Here is a 20,930-nt window from a genome sequence, read left to right as displayed (position 1 = left end):
ACCCTTCAAAGTAGATAAAAACAGCAATGTCGTGAGTCGCAAATTACCTCGTTCGCAAGAGTCCGAATACCGTCTTGGAGTTCTTGGTGCACCGCACGAGACATTGCTGAATAGAGTAATTCGACTTCAATTGTGACTGTCGTACACAGGGAGACTGCTCTTTGCCACATGACGGACAAGGAATCTCAGTTTGGTAAAGCCGGGTCGTGCTCGGATTGAGACACAACTTCCGAAAAAATGCACGAGAGACACAGTGGTTGCGAGCTGTTACATGGAGATTCCGGGAACGTTTGAAACACGCGGCATGCTTCATTCATCACCAGCAACACCGTTCGGCAGGTGCCACGTGCGTAGAGACAGAACGGCGTGACGCGGAACCGAATCGTTTTTGCCGCTGCATGCCTGGCGCATGCGCAGTCGACGCCGTGTGTTGCCGTGGCCTGGGTAGGCACGTGTTTATCAGCGCTCAGTCCTCGGCGGTCAGCTGAGGGGAGCGGACGTGTGTGTTGTCCCTGTGCGCGGTCCGGACTGTAGACGTTGTTTCGCGAGCCAGCAACATGTCGGAAAATCACATCACGGCGGACGGGGTGAAGTACAGCCCCGTCAGAAAGTCTGCTGACGACGAGATGAAGGAGCCATCCAGATGTTCCCCCGCAGCCCTCTATGCTGGTACGTTCGTGTTCAGCTCAGGAAAGTAATTGTTGTACAAACAATTGCAACGCTTTGCGCTGCAAAAATGGCTTTCTCGTAGTTCTCCTTGTCGTAACGTTCATAAACTAATTATTAAAACTTTTACTTAGATGGAAAGCTTCAAACTCACTGAAACTAACTTAGTTAAATAAAGAAATGTTTTCTCCTCAAGAACGTATTAAGTTTGTTGCTGAGTAGGATGCGAATGTTGCTTTCTCAATTCAGCTCATATGTATGAACATGGCGATCCTTTTGTTGTTAAGTAGTCATGAATTTCCAGTCTACCATAACTGGATATTTTGTCGCGTTGTTCATTACATCGGTTGAAGATGACGAAATGTCACTGTGATTAAAAAGTAAGCAACCAGTCGCTTTTTAATTCGATAAGATTTATTGTATCATTAAAAAGTTTTCGAGCCACTGCTAGGCGCTAGGATTGTGGGAGTTAATGTATGCCTAATTTTACTTTATTTCGGCTGCTACCACGATGTTTAGTTGCACGTGGTCCAAGAAATACTCCACTCTGGCAATGAGTCTGCACCGTCTCCATAACTAGTTAGTATATCGTATCAGTTTTAAAAAAGTCGACTGGAATATTGTACCTACCGAAAACGCCAATCTGTCATATTACACTTGAGCCAAGTGTTCAGAGTCCTCTGCATTTTATGACAGATCAAGGATGGAGGATTATGGTATTTCTTCCTGTCGACGATGTCACTGGAACACGAATTAGCGTTGAGGACAGTAATCGGCCAAGTCCTTTTCAACGGTAATATCCTGGCAATCAGATTAAGCTATTCAGGAAACCTAAGTCAAATGGAAAATTTGAATAGCCATATGGGGATCCGAAGCCCAGTCCTCCCGAAAGCGAGTTGTTTTATTTAACCATTACGCCGCCTCGCTTAGTCTCTGAAATGGATGATAACTTTCGAGAATCAAAGGAGATTCTTTGAGGTACACAGTCGTGCGTGTATCACCAATAATGGAAATATTTCAGTATGACCAAATAGCCTCTAAAATTGTTATTCCACAGATGCTTCATTTTAATTTGTAAGCCCAGTCTTCAATGGTATTAGTGTTCTCCTTCGTATCCTGCGGTCTTTGTGGAATATGGCTACTGTGTCACCATCATGAATTCCATAGCAGGTTGCTGAGGTAACTTGTTACTGCTACAGTTATTACACCAACGATGTTCAAAGTTGCAACCGAATTATTCTCTAACCTGCACAGTGGTTAGAACATGGGCCACGCAGTTATGAAGAGCGGGATGCAAGGGCCCCGTCCAGCAATCGTGGTTCAGTTATCCTCCAGTTTGACTAAATCGCTGAAGATGTGTGCACGCATACTTCATTAAATAAGGCTGCAAACAAGTACTTTCTTCCCAGTTGGCAGGTTGAGAAACTGAAAGACCTTTACTGGTGTTGACTGGACGCCAGACTCGTCTTTCTTCCTTCCTTCCTTCTAAACCATTTCCCTCCGTGCTGGTACATGAATCTTCACACGAAGATAAAACTGTCGCCATTATCATTCCACAGTCGCCCTCCATGTTGTTGCTATCGCAACAGCCGACTCAGTTGACTCGAAAAGGTGAATCAAATTATTTAGGAAGAGCAGTCAGCCTGCAAGCTATCCAAATCATTACGATGGCTTTTTTGAGGCATATCAGTAAATATCAGTGGTGTAGTATTTTCTTCACTCCTTTCATTTTGACCTTACAGACATATCAGCACCAATTAACAATTTCGTGGTGTCATTATCGTTGCACAGGTCAAAATTCGACAAGTTATTGAAATGTTACTAAAACGACTCTAACAAAACACAGTTGTCAATTTTATACCAGCACAAAATGACCCTGCTACGCTTTTTAAAACTCACTTAGCTACTGTTGTGTTGTTATACACAGCATGTGTTTTATGCCAACGGATAGGTGTACAGAAAGCCAGAATGAGTCTGACTTGGATTGCATCCCACTGTTTCGGACCACTGTTATTTGAGCATGACGCTATACCAGGTACTGATTGGTGACGTGCAGCTACGTCACAGTTTAACGATCACAAGTGACAGGTGTATTCGATCTCGCAGCCTCTGGTTTCGGGATTATTCTTTAGTATTTGGAAGGAGTGCTTTGATTTCTAATTAATGAGAGCGGTAAGAAAAGCTAGGTACATTTTCTTTTCTCTCCTGCAGTTGTTACTCATGTTCTTACGCATTTTTGTCTAATGTATCATACAGTTATACCGCCAACAATGACCTTTTTCTCTAACAGGAGACTGCGAGATCCCCACAAATTAAACTTCACCTTTTCCCAGACAAATTACTGAGAAACAAGAGAGAAAGGAAGCGTCCGTTGGTCAAGCTGTTTCCGTTTTGAAGCATACGTGTGACTAATTTTCCGTCCACATTGAATTCTGGAGATGCATTTTCATTTTATTTGGCTATATGGTTGGAGAAGATACGTAAGACTTGCCTGGGAGACTCTGCCTTGTTTAACACCTAATTCAGAAGGATCTATTCCTTCAAAATGTTCGCAAACTTTCTATAAGTGTGTGTGAAATCAGGTCTATGTTCTTCGAACTGTTTCGGAGGCACCGGTAAAATTGACGTCCCACTATCACAATCGATAACCTGACAAGCACATTTCATAAGCAATACGTAGATTTTGTTTGGACACAAAGGCGATGGAGCATTGTCTGGTGAGCAGGCTCATTATTTATATATCGGTTTCAATTGTACCATGCCAACCATAGCTACATGGTCACTGAACGAGTCAGTACATGGTTTACGCAATAATCATTAGAAAACTTACAAAAATTAATGAAACTCGAAACTGAATTGAGAATAAAACTCGAAACTAAATTGAGAATTTTCGAATAAATTACAAATTACAGAGTAGAGTTCTCACCTGCTGCGAGGAGCTCCTGTACAGAATATGTATGGATAACAAGGAAATCTTTCAGCTCGGATTTGACGGTTTATCAGTCAATTTTTCCCGTTCTGCTGGAAGCCTATTGGAAATGAAACGTGGTGAACAGAGTACACATTTCTGTACAATACTTAAATTATTACCCAAGTGCACATTATTTATGCACTGGACTCGCATTCGGGAGGACGACGGTTCAATCCCGTCTCCGGCCATCCTGATTTAGGTTTTCCGTGATTTCCCTAAAATCGTTTCAGGCAAATGCCGGGATGGTTCCTTTGAAAGGGCACGGCCGATTTCCTTCCCAATCCTTCCCTAACCCGAGCTTGCGCTCCGTCTCTAATGACCTCGTTGTCGACGGGACGTTAAACACTAACCACCACCACCACCACCACATTATTTATGATTCTAATATTTGCTGAATGAAAGAATGAATGTTGCAGTTTCTTCTGATTGAGTGAGTATTCTCAACAATGCATCCCACATCTGAAAAACAGGGTACACGAAGTACGCGCGTCGACACCGCAGATCAGCCAGACAGCGCTTCTCCAGGCTAAGAATATTCTTGATGAATAGACAGAGCTCCCCAAAAATATAACCCCATAAGAGATAATGGAGTGAAAGTAAACAAACCCACGCGTTTCAGTGTCACAGTGGGGGTCATTCTTACAGTGAAGATATATGGTAGCATTCAGTTACTACACCATATTGCGAAAGCGATACTTCCAAGAAAACCTTCAATTTATTCTGAGTCTAACTATTTTAAATGGTCGACTCCGCTGGCTGACCACTTTGGGACAAAGCAATTTCACTTTTGGAGAAGTTCGGTGCCAGAAACGGTATGCGATTCATTTTGTTGCAGTTGAGCATTAATCAGTTGTTTGAAAGCCACGAATCGATGTTATTGACTGCCTTTTCTGTTCAAATCCTTCACAGTTGTAGACGATAAGATGGTGAACGGTTCCCTGCAAAACTAGGGGTTTAATTGGGATTCTAAGCTGCATATGCAGAGATCGCCAAGTTTGCACCGTAATATTTAACCCAGTTCTACCAGCATTAGAACCCTGCAATTTAGTATGATTTCCATCGTGCAGTTGATCACGGGAGGAACAGCAGCCTGAGAAATCATTTTCGGGGGTGGGGGAGGCGGTGGTAAGGATAGCATACAAGGACCCTTAACTGAATGTTACCTAAGTTAACAATAATACGCGCTGTTGGTTCATATGGCTCTGAGCACTATGGGACTTAACATCTGAGGTCATCAGTCCCTTAGAACTTAGAACTACTTAAACCTAACCAACCTAAAGGCATCACACACATGCATGCCCGAGGCAGGATTCGAACCTGCGACCGGAGCGGTCGCGCGGTTCCGAACTGAAGCGCCTAGAACCGCTCGGCCACTCCGGCCGGCTCGCACTGTTGGTGTATTACTGTCGATGCAGATGGTAATTACTAACAAGGTACGTTGGGTGGAAGTCAAAGTTCTTTGCCTAGTGTGTAGATAGGTTATTGCAAGCAGAACATTCTCATTTGAAGGATATTGAAAGAACCATCACAAAATTGAACTGGTATTAGACTCTAAAATAAGGAAGAAAAGGTTTCAATATCTTACGATGAGTTCAGTGAAAACAGAACACTAGCTTGGACTAAGAGAGGATGGCGCAGGAAATAGGCTGTGTCCTATTCAAAGGAAGTATACTGTCATTTGCGTTATTTAGGGAATCCATGAAAAATCTAAATCTGGGCGGAAATGCTGGGATCTGATCGTCAGTCCAAATGTTCATCCTGTCTCTTAAGTCGGCGCCGCCTCTATCAATGTTATCATAATCTAATAACACACCCAGATAGATGCTTAAAGCTTAACAGGTGATCCTGAGGACAATGTAATTGGTCTTGAACCATCTGCTTCGCTTCAGTACGAGCAGAAGGGAACAAATTACTTGTATCAGAGTTGGCGAAAGATGATGCAAGATATATCTGGCAGTGCTGTTGCCACTTCTCAACTGTGTAGCGCAAATGGCTGCTAGCGATAAATGACGGGTTGAGGTAGACGTGCGAAGCAGTCGTGCCTATATCTGGCAGTGCTGTTGCCACTTTTCAACTGTGTAGCGCAAATGGCTGCTAGCGATAAATGACGGGTTGAGGTAGACGTGCGAAGGAGTCGTGCCTAGCCCACCACACGGCGGTCAGGGATCTCGCCGACTCAGCTGGACACTGATGTGACAAAAGTCATGGGATACCTATTAGTATATATGAAGATGGTATCTGTTCTTTCAGACATGTCCGAAAGAACAGATACCATCTTCATATATATACAGCTAAGGCTCACCGGCCATTTGACCATCTTCTTCTGTGTGGATGCACCAACAGTGCCCGAACTCTTACAGGAATCGGCAGTAAAGCCGCCAGTAATGAGTATAATGGGCAGAGGCACTATTAATATAGTGTGGGACAATAAGTTGAGAATGTGGGTCTCACGTGAGGCATACCAGAGATAAGTCCCTGCAGTCGCACTATCCTCTGTGTCCTCGTTGGCTCAGATGAATAGAGCGTCTGCCATGTAAGCAGGAGATCCCGGGTTCGAGTCCCGGTCGGGGCATACAGTTTCAACTGACCCCGTTGACTTATATCAACGCCTGTATGCAGCTAAGGGTATTCATTTCGTTGTAATTTCATACCTATTAGTATGGAACCTCCTTTTACCCGGCTTAGTGCAGTAGCTCGACATGGCATGGAATCAACAAATCGTTGGAAGCCCTTGCACATGCACTGAGCCGTGCTGCCTCTACAATCGTCCATAATTGTGAAAGTACTACCGGTGCATGATTCTGTATACGAACTGACCTCGCGACTATGTCCAATAAATGTTAGATGGGATTCATATCGGGCGATCCGGGTGAGCAAATCATCCGCTCGAAATGTCCAGAATGTTCTTTAAACCAATCGCGAGAAACTGTGGCATGATGACTTGATACAAAGTTACCCTCCATGAATGGCATCAGATTGTCTCCGAGTAGCCGAACAAAACCATTTCCAGGCAATGATCGGTTCAGTTGTACCAGAGGACGCAGTCTATTCCGTGTAAACACAGCCGTCACCATTATGGAGCCATCACCAGCTTGAACAGTGCCTCGTTGGCAATTTGGGTCCATGGGCTCGTGGGATCTGCTCCACATTCGAACCCTACCATCACCTCTTAACAACTGAAATCGGGGCTCATGTGACGAGGCCACGGTTTTCCAGTCGTCTAGGGCCCAACCGATATCGTCACGAGCCCAGAAGTAGCGCTGCAGACGATGTGCTGTTATCAAAAGTCCTCGCATCGGTCGTCCGCTGCCACAGCCCATTAATGCCACATTTTGCCGCACTGTCGTAACAGATACGCTCGTACGTCCAATATTGATTTATGCGGATATTTCACGCAACCTTGCTTGTCTGTTAACACTGAATGTTCTACGTAAACGCTGCTGCTCTCGGTCGTTAAGTGAAGTCCGTCGACCACTGCGTTGTCCGTGGTGAGGGTTAATGCCTGAAATTGGGTATCTCGGTTCACTCTTGACACTGTGGATCTCGGAATACTAAGTTTCCTAACTACTTCGAAATGGAATGTCCCATGCGTCTAGCTCCAACTACTATTCCGTGTTGAAAGTCTTAATTTCCACTGTGCGGTCATAATCACGTCGGAAACCTTTTCATGTGAGTATAAATGACAGCTCCGACAATGCACTGCCTTCTTAAGCCGTGCGTATGAGACTCTAGCGTCATCTGTGTATGTGCATATCGCTACCCCCATGACTTCTGTCTCACAGAGATTCAAACGAAGTCGTTACGTAAATGAGGAAACCAGCAGGAAATGCGAGAATTAGATCTCCTGTCGACACGCGACCTACGTCTTGCTGCCGACTTGTACTGGAAAGACTGCCCAGCTTAGTGGCCTCATCTGCTGGATGGTTGATATCACGATGACCTCGAACGCAACGCCACCTGGATTTAGCAGTATCAGTTTAGAGCGCCAGACCATGCCTGACGGGTTAAGATATTTTGTTGCCTACAGCGATTCTGACATTATCACTCATCTTGTACATTATTTCGTCTTCATCTTCCACAACTTTAGTGGAATAACGGCACGAGCACGGAAACAAGTGCTCATGAAGGTCATAGGTGGTGCCGTACGTCGAAATCTACTATAAATAGATGCGCTACTTAACAATAGCGTACCTCGAATCTGGTTAGAATCTCCAGGTAGATCACGCATCAGATTCCTGTACATAGCACTTCGACTGGCAGTCGTCGAAATACTGTAAAAAAGGAAAGCTCGACTGCTAAATAACCAATAATATGTCATATTTACAAAGCTCGTTAGCCATGTCGTTAGGTGAATACTGTATATCAGTGTCACTTCTCCCAGAATGAACCATTTGTATAATTACTAGGGCCTGGATTTAATGGCAAGTCATATTTTTTTTCTGCACTATAGGGCGAAGTTTAGAATAATTTATACACAAATCTAGGCATTTTAGTGTCCTAAAATGTATTTTGATTGTGCATCGTCATATTTCAACAAATTTTAGTAATAGGTCATATTGCGGCTAACTTTTAATATAATAGGTCATATTTCCGTCAACTTTTGCCAAAAATGCATATACCGTTTTTCTCGTATCTTACGGGACACACGAGTAAGAAAAGGAATATCTTGCTCACGAGACAATATTTAACGTTTTATTATGAAAGACAGACAGATAAATTAGTACACAGCTTTATTTCTCAGGACTGTAGCAGAAAATCGGTGTACTACAACAGTCGTTTCGCGTTGCGCAGAGTCGACAATACGCTCTCTGAGCCAACAAAGGCGTCTTCTACCGTAATAATCATACCGTAATAACATGCCTAAGGTAAAGTGCTCCGACAGCGTGAAGTTGCGAGGATATGTTCGAGAATTTGGAGAGAAGTTCTTTAGTACTGAGGGAAAATATTATTTTGCAAACTGTGTGAAATGGTTCAAATGGCTCTGAGCACTATGGGACTTAACATCTGAGGTCATCAGTCCCCTAGAACTTAGAACTACTTAAACATAACTAACCTAAGGACATCACACACATCCATGGCCGAGAACTACTGGAGATAGACGTTGGATGTGGATATTGTATCACTGACACAGGTCCCTTTGACTGTTCAGAGATGTCACTAAGCCCGCCCAAAGATGTAAACAACCATGCATGAACAGAGCCTATTAGACGGAGGGGGTCCGAGAGTCAATCAGTTCCTGTCATTCCACCAGGAAGGAGGTACACGGCTCGTGTTGTTTGTAGTTGAACCATGCCTAGACGGTCAATACCGCGCCTCGATCGCGTCGGCATTGTTACTTTGTGCTAGGAAGGGCTCTCAACAAGGGAAGTGTCCAGGTGTCTCAGAGTAAATCAAAGCGATGTTGTTCGGACTGTCGATGGCATTGCTCGCTCAGGCCGCCCAAGGGCTACTACTGCAGTGGATAACCACTACGTACGGATTATGGCTCAGAAGAACCCTGACAACAACGTCACCATGTTGAATAATGCTTTTCGTGCAGCCACAGGACGTCCTGTTAAGACTCAAACTGTGCGCAATAGGCTGCATGATGTGCAACTTCACTCCCTACATCCATGGCGAGGTCCATCTTTCGAATCACAACACCATGCAGCGCACTGCACATGGGCCCAACAACATGAGGAATGGACCGCTCAGGATTGGCAAAGCGTTCTCTTCACCGAAGTGTGTCGCGTATGCCTTCAACCAGACAATTGTCGGAAACATATTTAGAGGCAACCCGGTCAGGCTGAACGCCTTAGACACACTGTCTAGAGAGTGCAGCAAGGTGGAGGTTCCCTGCTGTGTTGGAGTGGCATTACGTGGGGCCGACGTACGCCGCTGGTGGTAATGGAAGACGCCGTAACGATTGTACGATACTTGAATGCCATCCTCCGACCGATAGTGCAACCATATCGGCAGCATATTGGCGAGGCATTCGTCTTCATGGACTAAGATTCGCGCCCCCATTGTGCACATTTTGTGAATGATTTCCTTCAGGATAATGGCATCGTTGGACTAGAGTGGCCAGCATGTTCTCCAGACATGAACCCTATCGAACATGCCTGGGATAGATCGAAAAGGGCTGTTTACGGACGACGTGACCCACCAACCACTCTGAAGGACCTACGCCGAATCGCCATTGATGAGTTGGAAAATCTGGACCAACAGTGCCTTGAAGAACTTGCGGATAGTATGCCACGACGAATACAGGCATGCATCAATGCAAGAGGACGTGCTACTGGGTATTAGAGATATCGGTGTGTACAGCAATCTGGACCACCACCTCTGAAGGTCTCGCTGTATGGCGGCACAACATGCAATGTCTGGTTTTCATGAGCAATAAAAAGAGCGGAAATAATGTTTAAGTTGATCTCTATTCCAGTTTTTTTGCAGAGGTTCTGGAACTCTCGTAACCGACGTGGTGCAAAACTTGTTTTGATATGTGCATTTAGTTAAGCCTCATATGTTCCCTGACGCCAGTTTCTGACGCTAGCGATGATTTACACAGAATGTAGTTCAGTAGACAGCTTATAGTTGGGACACTCCCAGGAGCTGCTCGAAAGCGCGACCTTTGGTCGGTATGCACGCAGAGAATCGTCGGCACATTGACTGTCGTGTCCGTTCGAAGTTTCCTGGCATGTCCGCAATGATGCCAGCAGCGATGACAATTCTAGCGACGGGGTTTAACTCTGTCTCCAGAATAGTTTCATACACCAGGTACTTCATACGTCCTCAGAGTAAGAAATCCAGACACTTGAGATCAGGTGAACCGGGAGACCAGGCCGCAGGACCATATCGGGCGATCCGTCGATTTCCGAAGGCGGCTCTCAAATAGTTCCTCTTAGCAGTGCTGAAATGGGCTGACGCCCCATCGTGCTGAAAGGACATCCTTTGTCTAATATTCAGAGTTACATCCTCCACCAGTTCTGGCAACATATGTTCCACAAAGATGCAATATCTCCGTCCGCTGAGGCGAAATGGAAAAATGTGATATCCAGTCAACGTATCTCCGAGAATGCCGGCCTCCACATCAACTAGTCGTTGTTTATGAGCACGAGGTCAAGTACCTCGTGGATTCACATGTGACAAAACTTGTGAATTGTGGATACTGAAACAGCCTTCATGACTAAACAAAGCCACGTCAGTGTACAGAACCTCGACCAGATATAATGGGTGGAGGACAGCCTGTTGTAAAAACCGTTGTGCGGACGGCACGCGTTGGGGAAAATCTTCAGATGCTATAGCTGCCACGCGTTGGAGATTGATGGGAAGGAGCTGCTTGTTATGTAACATATTCCACACTAGGCTGTGCATAACGCCAAGGATGTGTGTAATACGCCGTGTATTTTAAGATGGAGTTTCTTCAACATGTAGCAGAATCTCGTCTTCCACTTCGGTAGTTCGCACTGTTCGATTCTGACCTGTATCATGCATACTTGTTCACGGAATGTGCCTGTTTGCCGACGTCCGATTGTTTGGTGTTGTAGAACCCGTCAGTTGGGAAGGTGCTGTCGATACTCTCTCACTGCAGCTCGTCCATTTCCGTTCACAGACCTGTAACCAGATGCATGTCAGCCATTTTAGCGTACTTAAACTGGTCTATGTTCACTGTCATCACATGGTGTTGAAGACTGCGGCTAAATCTCTGAGTTTACAAGAAATCAGTGACTGTCACGTGGCGGTGGTGCTTGCGAATGAATCAGTGAGTTTCCAATAAGACCTCAGAGCTAATCATTCATACACAGAGCGGTTTTCAGTGTACATTCTCTGTCAAAATCACTCCAATCAATAACTACCGCGGTTGCACTATTACAGAAACACTAATACATCTGTAGATACAGAAAAAGCAGTGTTGGTTGCACAAGATAGGTTTATTCAATCTTCACACTTGATGCGTTTCGCCATTTCTAGGCATCATTCGACAGTCTGGAGGAAATCTCAAACTGGTATAAGTATAAATTGCTATTAACGACAATAATAAACAAAAAAATGGCTCTGAGCACTATGGGACTCAACTGCTGAGGTCATTAGTCCCCTAGAACTCAGAACTAGTTAAACCTAACTAACCTAAGGACAGCACAAACATCCATGCCCGAGGCAAGATTCGAACCTGCTACCGTAGCGGTCTTGCAGTTCCAGACTGCAGCGCCTTTAACCGCACGGCCACGTCGGTCGGCAATAAATAAACAAATTAAAAATAACAGAAGGAAGACAAATATCGATTGGAGTATGGAGCACAGAGTTCATATGAAACAACGAAGCTATAAGCAACGTTACAATTTCTAGCTGTTTCTTTACTCTTACTCGTTTGCCAAATATGTATTAGCCTACACATATGTTGGTGTTTTTTGCACTAGTGAGTTTTTTCTGCTGACTGAAATTGCCTGTTTGCCTCAGTTAGATACCCCCTGTCGTTACCTGTTTTCGTGTTGAGAGGGGAGGGGAGAGGGGGGGGAGATGGAGAAACGGTGCTAGTGCACAGCTTTTCTCTATGGAATAGCACTAGGGGAAGTGGAAAGGGGGGGGGGGCGGCGGGTGTCTAGCTTATCGTCCCCATCCGACAGACAGCCGACGTGGTTTCACTTCGTGGGGCATTGGGAAAGGTTAGGAATTTAATCCTGGAAACTGTTCACCACCGCCCACCCCCTTTTTGCTGATCCAATACTGGCGCTGGAAGCTTCTTCGACCAGCTGCATTCGATCAGACTGCTTGCGAGATTACCGAGTTAGCGCCTTCTGATACGGAGACTGTACCACGTGAACCTAGCTAAACTGAAATCTACGTTCTCAAGATGAAAGCAGTTTTTAGCTGCAATTTTATATATTTTAAGGAACACGCGTTTCGCTGAAGGTAGCGCTTCTCTGGTGATTTAACACCTATGCTCCGCAGCCTTGCGGTGTGCCGCAAAGGTTCAACTTGGACCACTACGTATTCCCCTCTTTCCTATTCTACTCGCGAATGATGTGCATAAGGAACGAGTGTTGTCGGACTCCACGTGAATTCAAATTCGTTTGATTTTACTGACATGTGTATTCGGCGAGATGTTTATCCGAGATGTCAGGCATTGCGAGATGGTAATGGGCAAAATAGCTGAGCTTGATGGTAGTGTGGCTATCAGGAGCTGCAGATCTGAAGACATGCACATCGTGGACTTTCGTCAACATTTTTTGACTTGGCGAAAGTGTTTTCTCTCCTCACTGTCTGCTTACGTCTGTCTAATGAATATTTGTTTCATGGTCTGCACATTCTACCTACTCTGTCGCGATCGGCTGATTTTGTGTTAGGACTGTGTACGGTTAGCTGTAGTACGCTCCCTCGGGCTAGTCACGCTGGTGGTAAAACAGGCGATCTGAACAAAGCAGCCGTCGGACCAGTATGCCTGTGAATGGGCCGCTTTAACTCAACCAGTTCAGAGGGCCTGGAGAATGCTTCAGCTCGATTTGCTTGCCTACGGGAACGACAGAGGCTTCAGTATGGCAGCGTGATTTCTGCTGGCCAAAGATCGAAAGCAGCTTCAGATGTACTACGGCTGCACTGAAAATGTGATGAAAAGCAACAATGAGTACGTGGGTTATTGTTACAAAAGCATTTCGACGTATATATGTATAACGAGACTGATTTAACGAGACACACAGATTTAATTTTTTGAAAGGATCCGTTTCTGTTCAGCATGAACCATCCCCAGCTCTGTGTAGGGAAAAAGAGTAATCTGCCCATCTCATCAGCAACATTTACATGCTATATCATACAATAACATTTGGTCCTATGACGTAGCATGTAAATTTTCCTACACTTTTGTCTTTCCTATATTTTTCTTTATTAGATACTCCTCATCTGTTCTTGTTATATTCTTCAATATCTGCTGTAACTCTGGTTCTCATTGAGCCAGCAAGGCGTTATCGTCCGCGTGTTGTAGAGTCCTTACGCCTTTCTCCTCAAATTAAAACTCCTCTTGCGTCATCAATTTTTTTATCTATCATTTGTTCCCCATACACGTTGAATAGCTTCGCTGACAGTGAGCGTCCTTGCCATACACCCCTTCCAATGCTAATCTGTTTTCCCCCTCGTGCGCCACACTCTCACTTTCCTTTTGTTTACTTCTTCAGCACAAATCATTATATTCGCGTAATTTAATTGGTAGCTGCGCTTTTAAGCATGTCGTCGTCGTCGTCGTCGTCGTCGTCGTCGCCGCCGCCGGTGGTGATGGTGTTGCCTTCTCTCCGAAGACTGGTTTGATGCACCTCTCCACGCTGTTCCATTCTATGCAAACCTCTTTATATCCGAATAACTACCGCAACCCACATCCATTTGAACCGGCCTTATATAGTCGTCTCTTGGTCTCCTTCTGCAATTTGTCTCAGAACGTCTATCAACCGATCCCTTCTTATTGTTGTGCTATAAATTTCTTTTCTCCCTTTTTCTATTCATTACTTCCTATTAGTTACACGAACTGTCCACCTAATCTTCAGCACTCTTCTATAGCACCACATTTCAAAAGCTTCTATTCGCTTTTTGAATGAACTGTTTATTGTCTGCGTTTCACTTCCATGCAAGGCTACTCTCCAGACAAATGCTATCGTAAAACACTTCACAAACACGTAAATCCATATTCGATGTTACCAAATTTCTTCAGATACACTCTTTTGCCATTGCCATTCTACATGTTGTATCTTCTCTTCTTCGGCCATCATACATCATTTCACTGTCCTTATACCAAAATTCGACTACTTTGTATCTCATTTCCTAATGTAATTGTCTCAGCATCCTTTAATTCGACTACATTCCATTACCCTTGTTTCGCTTATCGTAATGTTCGTCGTATATTCTCCGTTCAAATCACTGTCCATTTGGTTCAACTGTACTTCCAAGTCCTTTGCTGTCTCTTCCGGAATTAGAGTTATCGGAAATGTTTACTGGAATACACTCTTGTAATTCCTGATGGATGCCGAGGTGAAATACAGGGATCGAAAGGTAATTTACAAATTGTACAAAAGCCAGAGGGAAGTTATAAGAATCGAAGGGCATAAAAGTGAAGTTTGAGAATGGAGTGAGACAGGTTTGTAACTCCTCTCTTGTTATTCAGTCTGTACGATGAGTTAAAACTCTGAAGGAAAGCGAGCAGAAATTTGGAGAAAAAACAATCTTTTTAGCTTAAGAAGTGTTAACTGAGGCAAATTAGTTTAAATAGACATTTCTGCTGACGCGTGGTTGACTGTCGTTTTATGACCGTACCTTCATAAATGATTGACGATACTACACGCAGATAGTATTGTGAGGAGAGGAATTTGTGGTGGGTAGCACAAAAATAGTCGGACTGGAAATCCCGAAAAAAGTCTTCGCAGTGCTGGACTTCCGCCCTGAGGTTATTTGGGGAATGTTGCTTGTTTCGACGTTCCCTGCGCAACTCTCTCCTTATCAGGTTCTTTTTTTCCGACTGTACAAACCATAGGTTCCTAAAGTAGCTAAGAACCGTTACCGATGGTAAGTGGGCGTGGAAACTCATGAATCAATTCACTGCCGCAGGGAGGAGTATTCCGACCGAATGTAACAGAGTTATCAACGCGTAACTGAATGAGAACATCCCGAAACCCGTAGTGCTCTCTAGATGTCTCTTGAACAACAAAAGGGCGGTACCACGAAACACACTGCATTAGCGTTGTTAGGGAGGAACTGAGCTAGCAAGCTGCGAGGCCAGGAAGACACTCTAAGTGGCTGTCAACTGTCCCACGACTTCCTGCAACCCACACAACCCGCGGAGGTCTTTCGGTCTCAGGTCCTCATCTACCGTGCTTGGCAGTGAGCTTGGAGTCACAGTGCACGTGCTATAGCCCTCGCTACGCACTATTGTCTTGGAAACCCTTGTTCTGGCACGTACCTGGCCGCAGTTATTGCCTAAGTCTGACCATTTCTTTTGTTGCTTCGGAATGTGCCTAATCTCAACTTCACCTCGCCGCTGCTGCGCTAACAGTGGAAAAAGCGAGTCAAACGGCCATGGCGACATATCTGTTTAGAGAGAGCTAATGTTCGCACATTGTTGTCGCGAAATAGTCTTATATAACGGAACATATGATTGTCCATTTAAAAACAGACTTAACTCCATAACATTTAACCGGTTGGAAACTTTCCTCATGTCAGCACGTTGTAGGTGTCGCCACCGCCGCCAACCTTGTCTGAATGCTCTGAAAACCTAATCATTTGCATATCACAGCATCTTCTTCTGTCGGTTAAATTTCGCGTCTGTAGCACGTCATCGTCATGGTGTAGCAGTTTTAATGTCCAGTAGTGTACTTAGAAAAATGTATTGCCGAAGTACCATTACTCTATATTAATTACTTTTTTGCTCTTGCGATTTTTCCCGTCAGTGTATTCTATTTCGTGCTTTCTGGACAAAACTTGAAAGTGAAAATAACTGGAAAAAGAAACGTTCATGTTTTCTGTGGGATGATTTTCGTAACAGTACGAAATAAAATAAACATGTGACATAATTTCGATTATGCTCAGTCATGTGCAGCAGATAAGGTGCCGATTGAGAATTTAAGGTTAAATGTTTAGCCTCTAGTTTTAAAGACTACTAGAGGACGTTGTCTGGTGGAATTTAACTCAACGGTCTCATTACGTCAATAATGTGAGCATCTCACTTCTTGTGATTTCTAACGTCTTCCGTAGGCATGTCATATGATTGTCTAACCCCTTCTGTATTTCGTACTTATAAATAATTTCACATAACATTTGACAAGTTTTTTCAACTTTTTAGTTGGTTATACATTAGCAGCCCATTGTACTGCAGTGACATGTCGACGATTAATGGCATTCAATGTTGTTTTCGTACTTTATTTTCTGCCCGGAGTTTCCTATTGCTTCGAAGTGTTCCTTTTAATAGAAAGTCCACTTCCTTTCACGTGTATCCCATTACTACGACCAACTTAAACACAAAAAAGAAATTTCGTGCACCCGCTGTATCCAAACATAAGGACGATAAAACCTAAAGGCGAATCAACCAATCAAACCTATTAGACTTATTTTGATCGTGTTATAGGTATCATGCCTTTACTACTATAGTGCAGGATAGACAGGTCATCATTAATGCTTCTTAAGCAATAGTTGAATTATCTTAGATACTCCCCCAATGTACTACCATCACTAGCATACCCAAGGTAGTATGACATGAATCTTTTTCAATGATCAAGCCAGTGGCTGTTGGCTTACGAAGAAATCAGTCTTCAATCTCTGTTCCACCCTAATTTTCAAGGCCATAAAATTAATTTTACCCTCTACTTATATTTCCATAGCAAAATTCCATATTTTTACGCAATGCATTAAAGGTGTTCAAAATTTCATGAACGTCTGCCTCGTCACCTGTGACGACCATAAATATATCCTCAACATATCTACTACACAATTTTATCTTCTCTGAAATATTAATGAAACCAATGAGGAATTTATTTTCCAGGTAATTAACAAAAATTTCTGAAAGTGTCTCTGATAAACTTGATTCCGCAGCAAGCTCTTCCTTCTGGTAGTAAATTTTCTGACTGAGAGTAAAGTAATTAAATGACACAGAAAAGCTAACCATTGAGTAATAAATTAAAACGTCATGTCTGATGCTGCAGTTTTAGTGCATGAACAGCGAAAATGTAGTAGACGATAAACGTTTTTTTCCGTCATTTTATGGGGGGTGTTAGAGACAAATATTTTCGTGAAGATTTGAAGTTGTGTAAAGTTTGCTGGACGTCGATAAGTGCTCTCATTTTCAAATACTGGATGAATATAGTCTGGGTAATTTGCGCGCTGTGAAGTACGCTGCCTCAAGATATGTACACAATTTCTAACTTAATACTCGACTTATTATACCTCTTAGCGAGAAGACGATGACCGTATTTTGTTTTTCTATTCAGTAAATAACTGCATGAAACATTGAAACTCAAATTGTTTCCCCTGTAAGCCAGTAGATAGGCAACCTGCACCTGCAACTGCATTCGGAGTTAACCGTTTAGTAATATAGGTTACTTCCGCAACTGCTCCTCCCTTGTTTGTTTAGTGACTCTCACCTAGCTGCAATGATGATGACAGTCGGCAGATAGTATGCTATGGGACTCTGCTGGTCCTACGTCTAATATCATTATGTAGACAGTGTCCTGAACAAAGTATTCCATAAAGCATTAAGCAATCAGGTGATTCACTCTCTTGTCGTATTTTTAGATAGTAACAGTATCTTTTATTAATAGAGACTTATGGAAGAATGAAAATTTGTACCAAGGCTGGAAATCGAACTCGGGTCTTCTGCTTACTAAGCAGGATCGCTAACCACTAAGCCACTTTGGCACAGCAGTTCGCTCAACTGCACAGATTACCCTAGCACTCCTCCCTCCTCGATCCGAAGTCTTACTACCATCCCAGTCTACTTGTTTGCTAACGACTGTACCAACGTGGTTTAGTGGTTAGCGCACCTGCCTAGTAAGCAGGAGACCCTGGTTCGATTCCCGACCTTAGTACAAATTTTCACTCGCCGCCTCAGTCGACAAACATAAAATCATATCTGTAAGAGACCAGTACAAAATCTCTGAAATTGTCATTTCATTAGTATCTTTTCAGTTGGGGTGGTGTTAGCTATGTGAAGGCCTTCTGCCGTATCTGGGCATTAACAAGCACTATTTTGGTATATGTGTTCTGAGAACGCTTCATTCTTGACGGCAGGATACTCATTACGTTGCGTCTGTCTTAACATTCCTCAGTACTGATGTCGCATTATTCGTTTCTCATTGTATAAAATTTGGAGAACAGTTGAATCATTTCAGTAGCAGGTAAATCACCTAACCAGAGACGGAGATTTCACAGATGGCAACTTTCTTTCACGACATGTATTGGAAGGTTATCATGCGATCACTTTCGTAGTAGTTAACGTGTCTCACTGCTGTCCCTCTCAACTTTGAGGTGTCTGCAGCAGATCTTGAGGAAGGAGAAGCGTGTCAATGTGTTTCAGTATTATTCCTATCCCTCCTGTTTGTACATCAATTTTAATGAATGATAGAGTGAATAATTCTTCCTCTCTACTTCCAACCTCATGTTTATCTTCGGAAATTAAGAATTCTAAGACGAGTTTGTCCGTTCTGTAGGTGAAGGGTACAGCGTCTGCAACGCAGATTTGCCAACACTAAAATATTAGTTCGTGGACAGAGAGGTTGCATGTGTACCTCGTTCGGGCTGTAGACGAAGGGTGCTTTTGCGAAGCTGGTAAGGGCACGTAAGCTTCTTTGAGGAGCTTTCCCTCTCCACAACCACGAGCGGCGAGTGGGGCGGAAATCACCTGGAGAGAGACTTGCGGGCCACGGATCAGGTGAGGGAGGCGTGTACTTGTCTAGAATCCTTCGTTATTTTGCGTGCGCGTGCGCGTGTGCGCGTAACACGCCCGTGATGTGGTGTGCTTTTGCCAGTCGGGTGCATGAAATCAGGGCAGTAAGGTGGGATGACGTGTCCTGAAGCGCTCGTGACCACTTCGTTAATGAGGTTGTCCGATTTGTTGGTGTGAATGTCCATTGCATATATAATGAATCGTTGTACCACTCGGAGTCATGTAATATGGAATAAGAGAAATGGCCGTTACAAGACGGTGACGTCGTGGTAATGGCAATCGATTTCCAGCCCGACGAGAATTCTTGCTGTCAGAGAAAACAGATCCAAGCAACCAGCTTCCATGTGAACAGTGCTAAGGGAGTATCATGCTATGGTCATTTGGAGTCATGTACCTTGCAAAGGTCCATTAGTCACAGTAGCAAATAGCGCTGAACGTCTTCCATTGGCCAAACATCACAGTCACTGGACAGTACGTGAGGCAACGAAGCAGAAAGTCTTAGCTACTATTTTTATCACCAGAAATATATACACTACTGGCCATTAAAATTGCTACTCTACGAAGATGACGTGCTACAGACGGGAAATTTAACCGACAGGGAGAAGATGCTGTGATATGCAAATGATTAGCTTTTCAGAGCATTCACACAAGGTTGGCGATACTTACAACGTGCTGACATGAGGAAAGTTTCCAACCGATTTCTCATACACAAACAGCACTTGACCGTTTATCGTATCGGGACATTGCTGCTCGCGTTGGTCGAGATCCAATGACTGTTAGCAGAATATGGAATCGTTGGGTTCAGAAGGATAATACGTAACGCCGTGCTGGATCCCAACGGCCTTGTATCACCAGCAGTAGAGATTACAGGCATCTTATCCGCATGGCTGTAACGGATCGTGCAGTGACGTCTCGATCCCTGAGTCAACAGATGGAGACGTTTGCAAGACAACCATCTGCACGAACAGTTCGACGACGTTTGCAGCAGCATGGACTACCAGCTCGGAGACCATAGCTGTGGTTACCCTCGACGGTGCATCACAGACAGGAGCGCCTGCGATGGTGTACTCATGTACTCAACGACTAACCTGGGTGCACGAATGGCAAAACGACATTTTTTGGGATGAATCCAGGTTCTGTTTACAGCATCATGATGGTCGCATCAGTGTCTGGCGACATCGCGGTGAACGCACATTGGAAGCGTGTATTAGACATCTCTATAGTGGCGTATCACCCAGCGTGATGGTATGGGGTGCCATTGGTTACACGTCTCGGTCACCTCTTGTTCGCATTGACGGCACTTTGAACAGTGGACGTTACATTTCAGATGTGTAACGACCCGTGGCTCTACCCTTCATTCGATCCCTGCGAAACCCTCCGTTTCAGCAGGATAATGCACGACCGCATGTTGTAGGTCCTGTACGGGCCTTCATGGATACAGAAAATGTTCGACTGCTGCCCTGGCCAGCTCATTCTCCAAATCTCTCACCAACAGACAACGTCTGGTCAATGGTGGCCGAGCAACTGGCTCGTCACAGTACGTCAGTCACTACTCTTGAACTGTGGTATCGCGTTGAAGCTGCATGGGCAGCTGTACCTGTACACGCCATCCAAGCTCTGTTTGACTCAATGCCCAGGCGTATCAAGGCCTTTATTACGGCCGGAGGTGGTTGTTCTGGGTACTGATTTCTAAGGATCTATGCACTCAAACTGCTTGTGTAATCACATGTCAGTTTAGTATAATGTATTTGTCCAATGAATACCCGTTTATCATCATAGCAATTTTAATGGCCAGTAGTGTACATTAAAGTAATTACAATATACGTACTATTCTGTGTACCTACACTATTTTTCCACGTAGTCCCATCCGTCGGTTCAGACATTTGTCACATCGCAGCACAGATT

At 44.1% G+C, this 20,930-nt stretch overlaps 1 protein-coding gene across 1 annotated transcript in view; it reads left to right on the top strand.

Annotated features, from left to right (window-relative positions):
* Positions 1 to 480: 480 nt before the first annotated feature.
* LOC124711310 (lysosome membrane protein 2-like) overlaps positions 481 to 20,930 on the top strand; it is a 430,303-nt gene continuing 409,853 nt past the window's right edge. Inside the window, exon 1 of the mRNA XM_047241326.1 lies at positions 481 to 669. Coding sequence (XP_047097282.1) covers positions 558 to 669 — 112 coding nt within the window. The 5' untranslated portion in view covers positions 481 to 557. The remainder of the gene's footprint in view (positions 670 to 20,930) is intronic.

The sequence above is a fragment of the Schistocerca piceifrons genome, chromosome 8 (assembly GCF_021461385.2).
Source record: "Schistocerca piceifrons isolate TAMUIC-IGC-003096 chromosome 8, iqSchPice1.1, whole genome shotgun sequence".
In the NCBI taxonomy this organism is placed as follows: Eukaryota; Metazoa; Arthropoda; class Insecta; order Orthoptera; family Acrididae; genus Schistocerca; species Schistocerca piceifrons.
The sequence above is the reverse complement of the archived record's forward strand: the minus strand, read 5'-3'. Positions and strand labels throughout refer to the sequence as shown.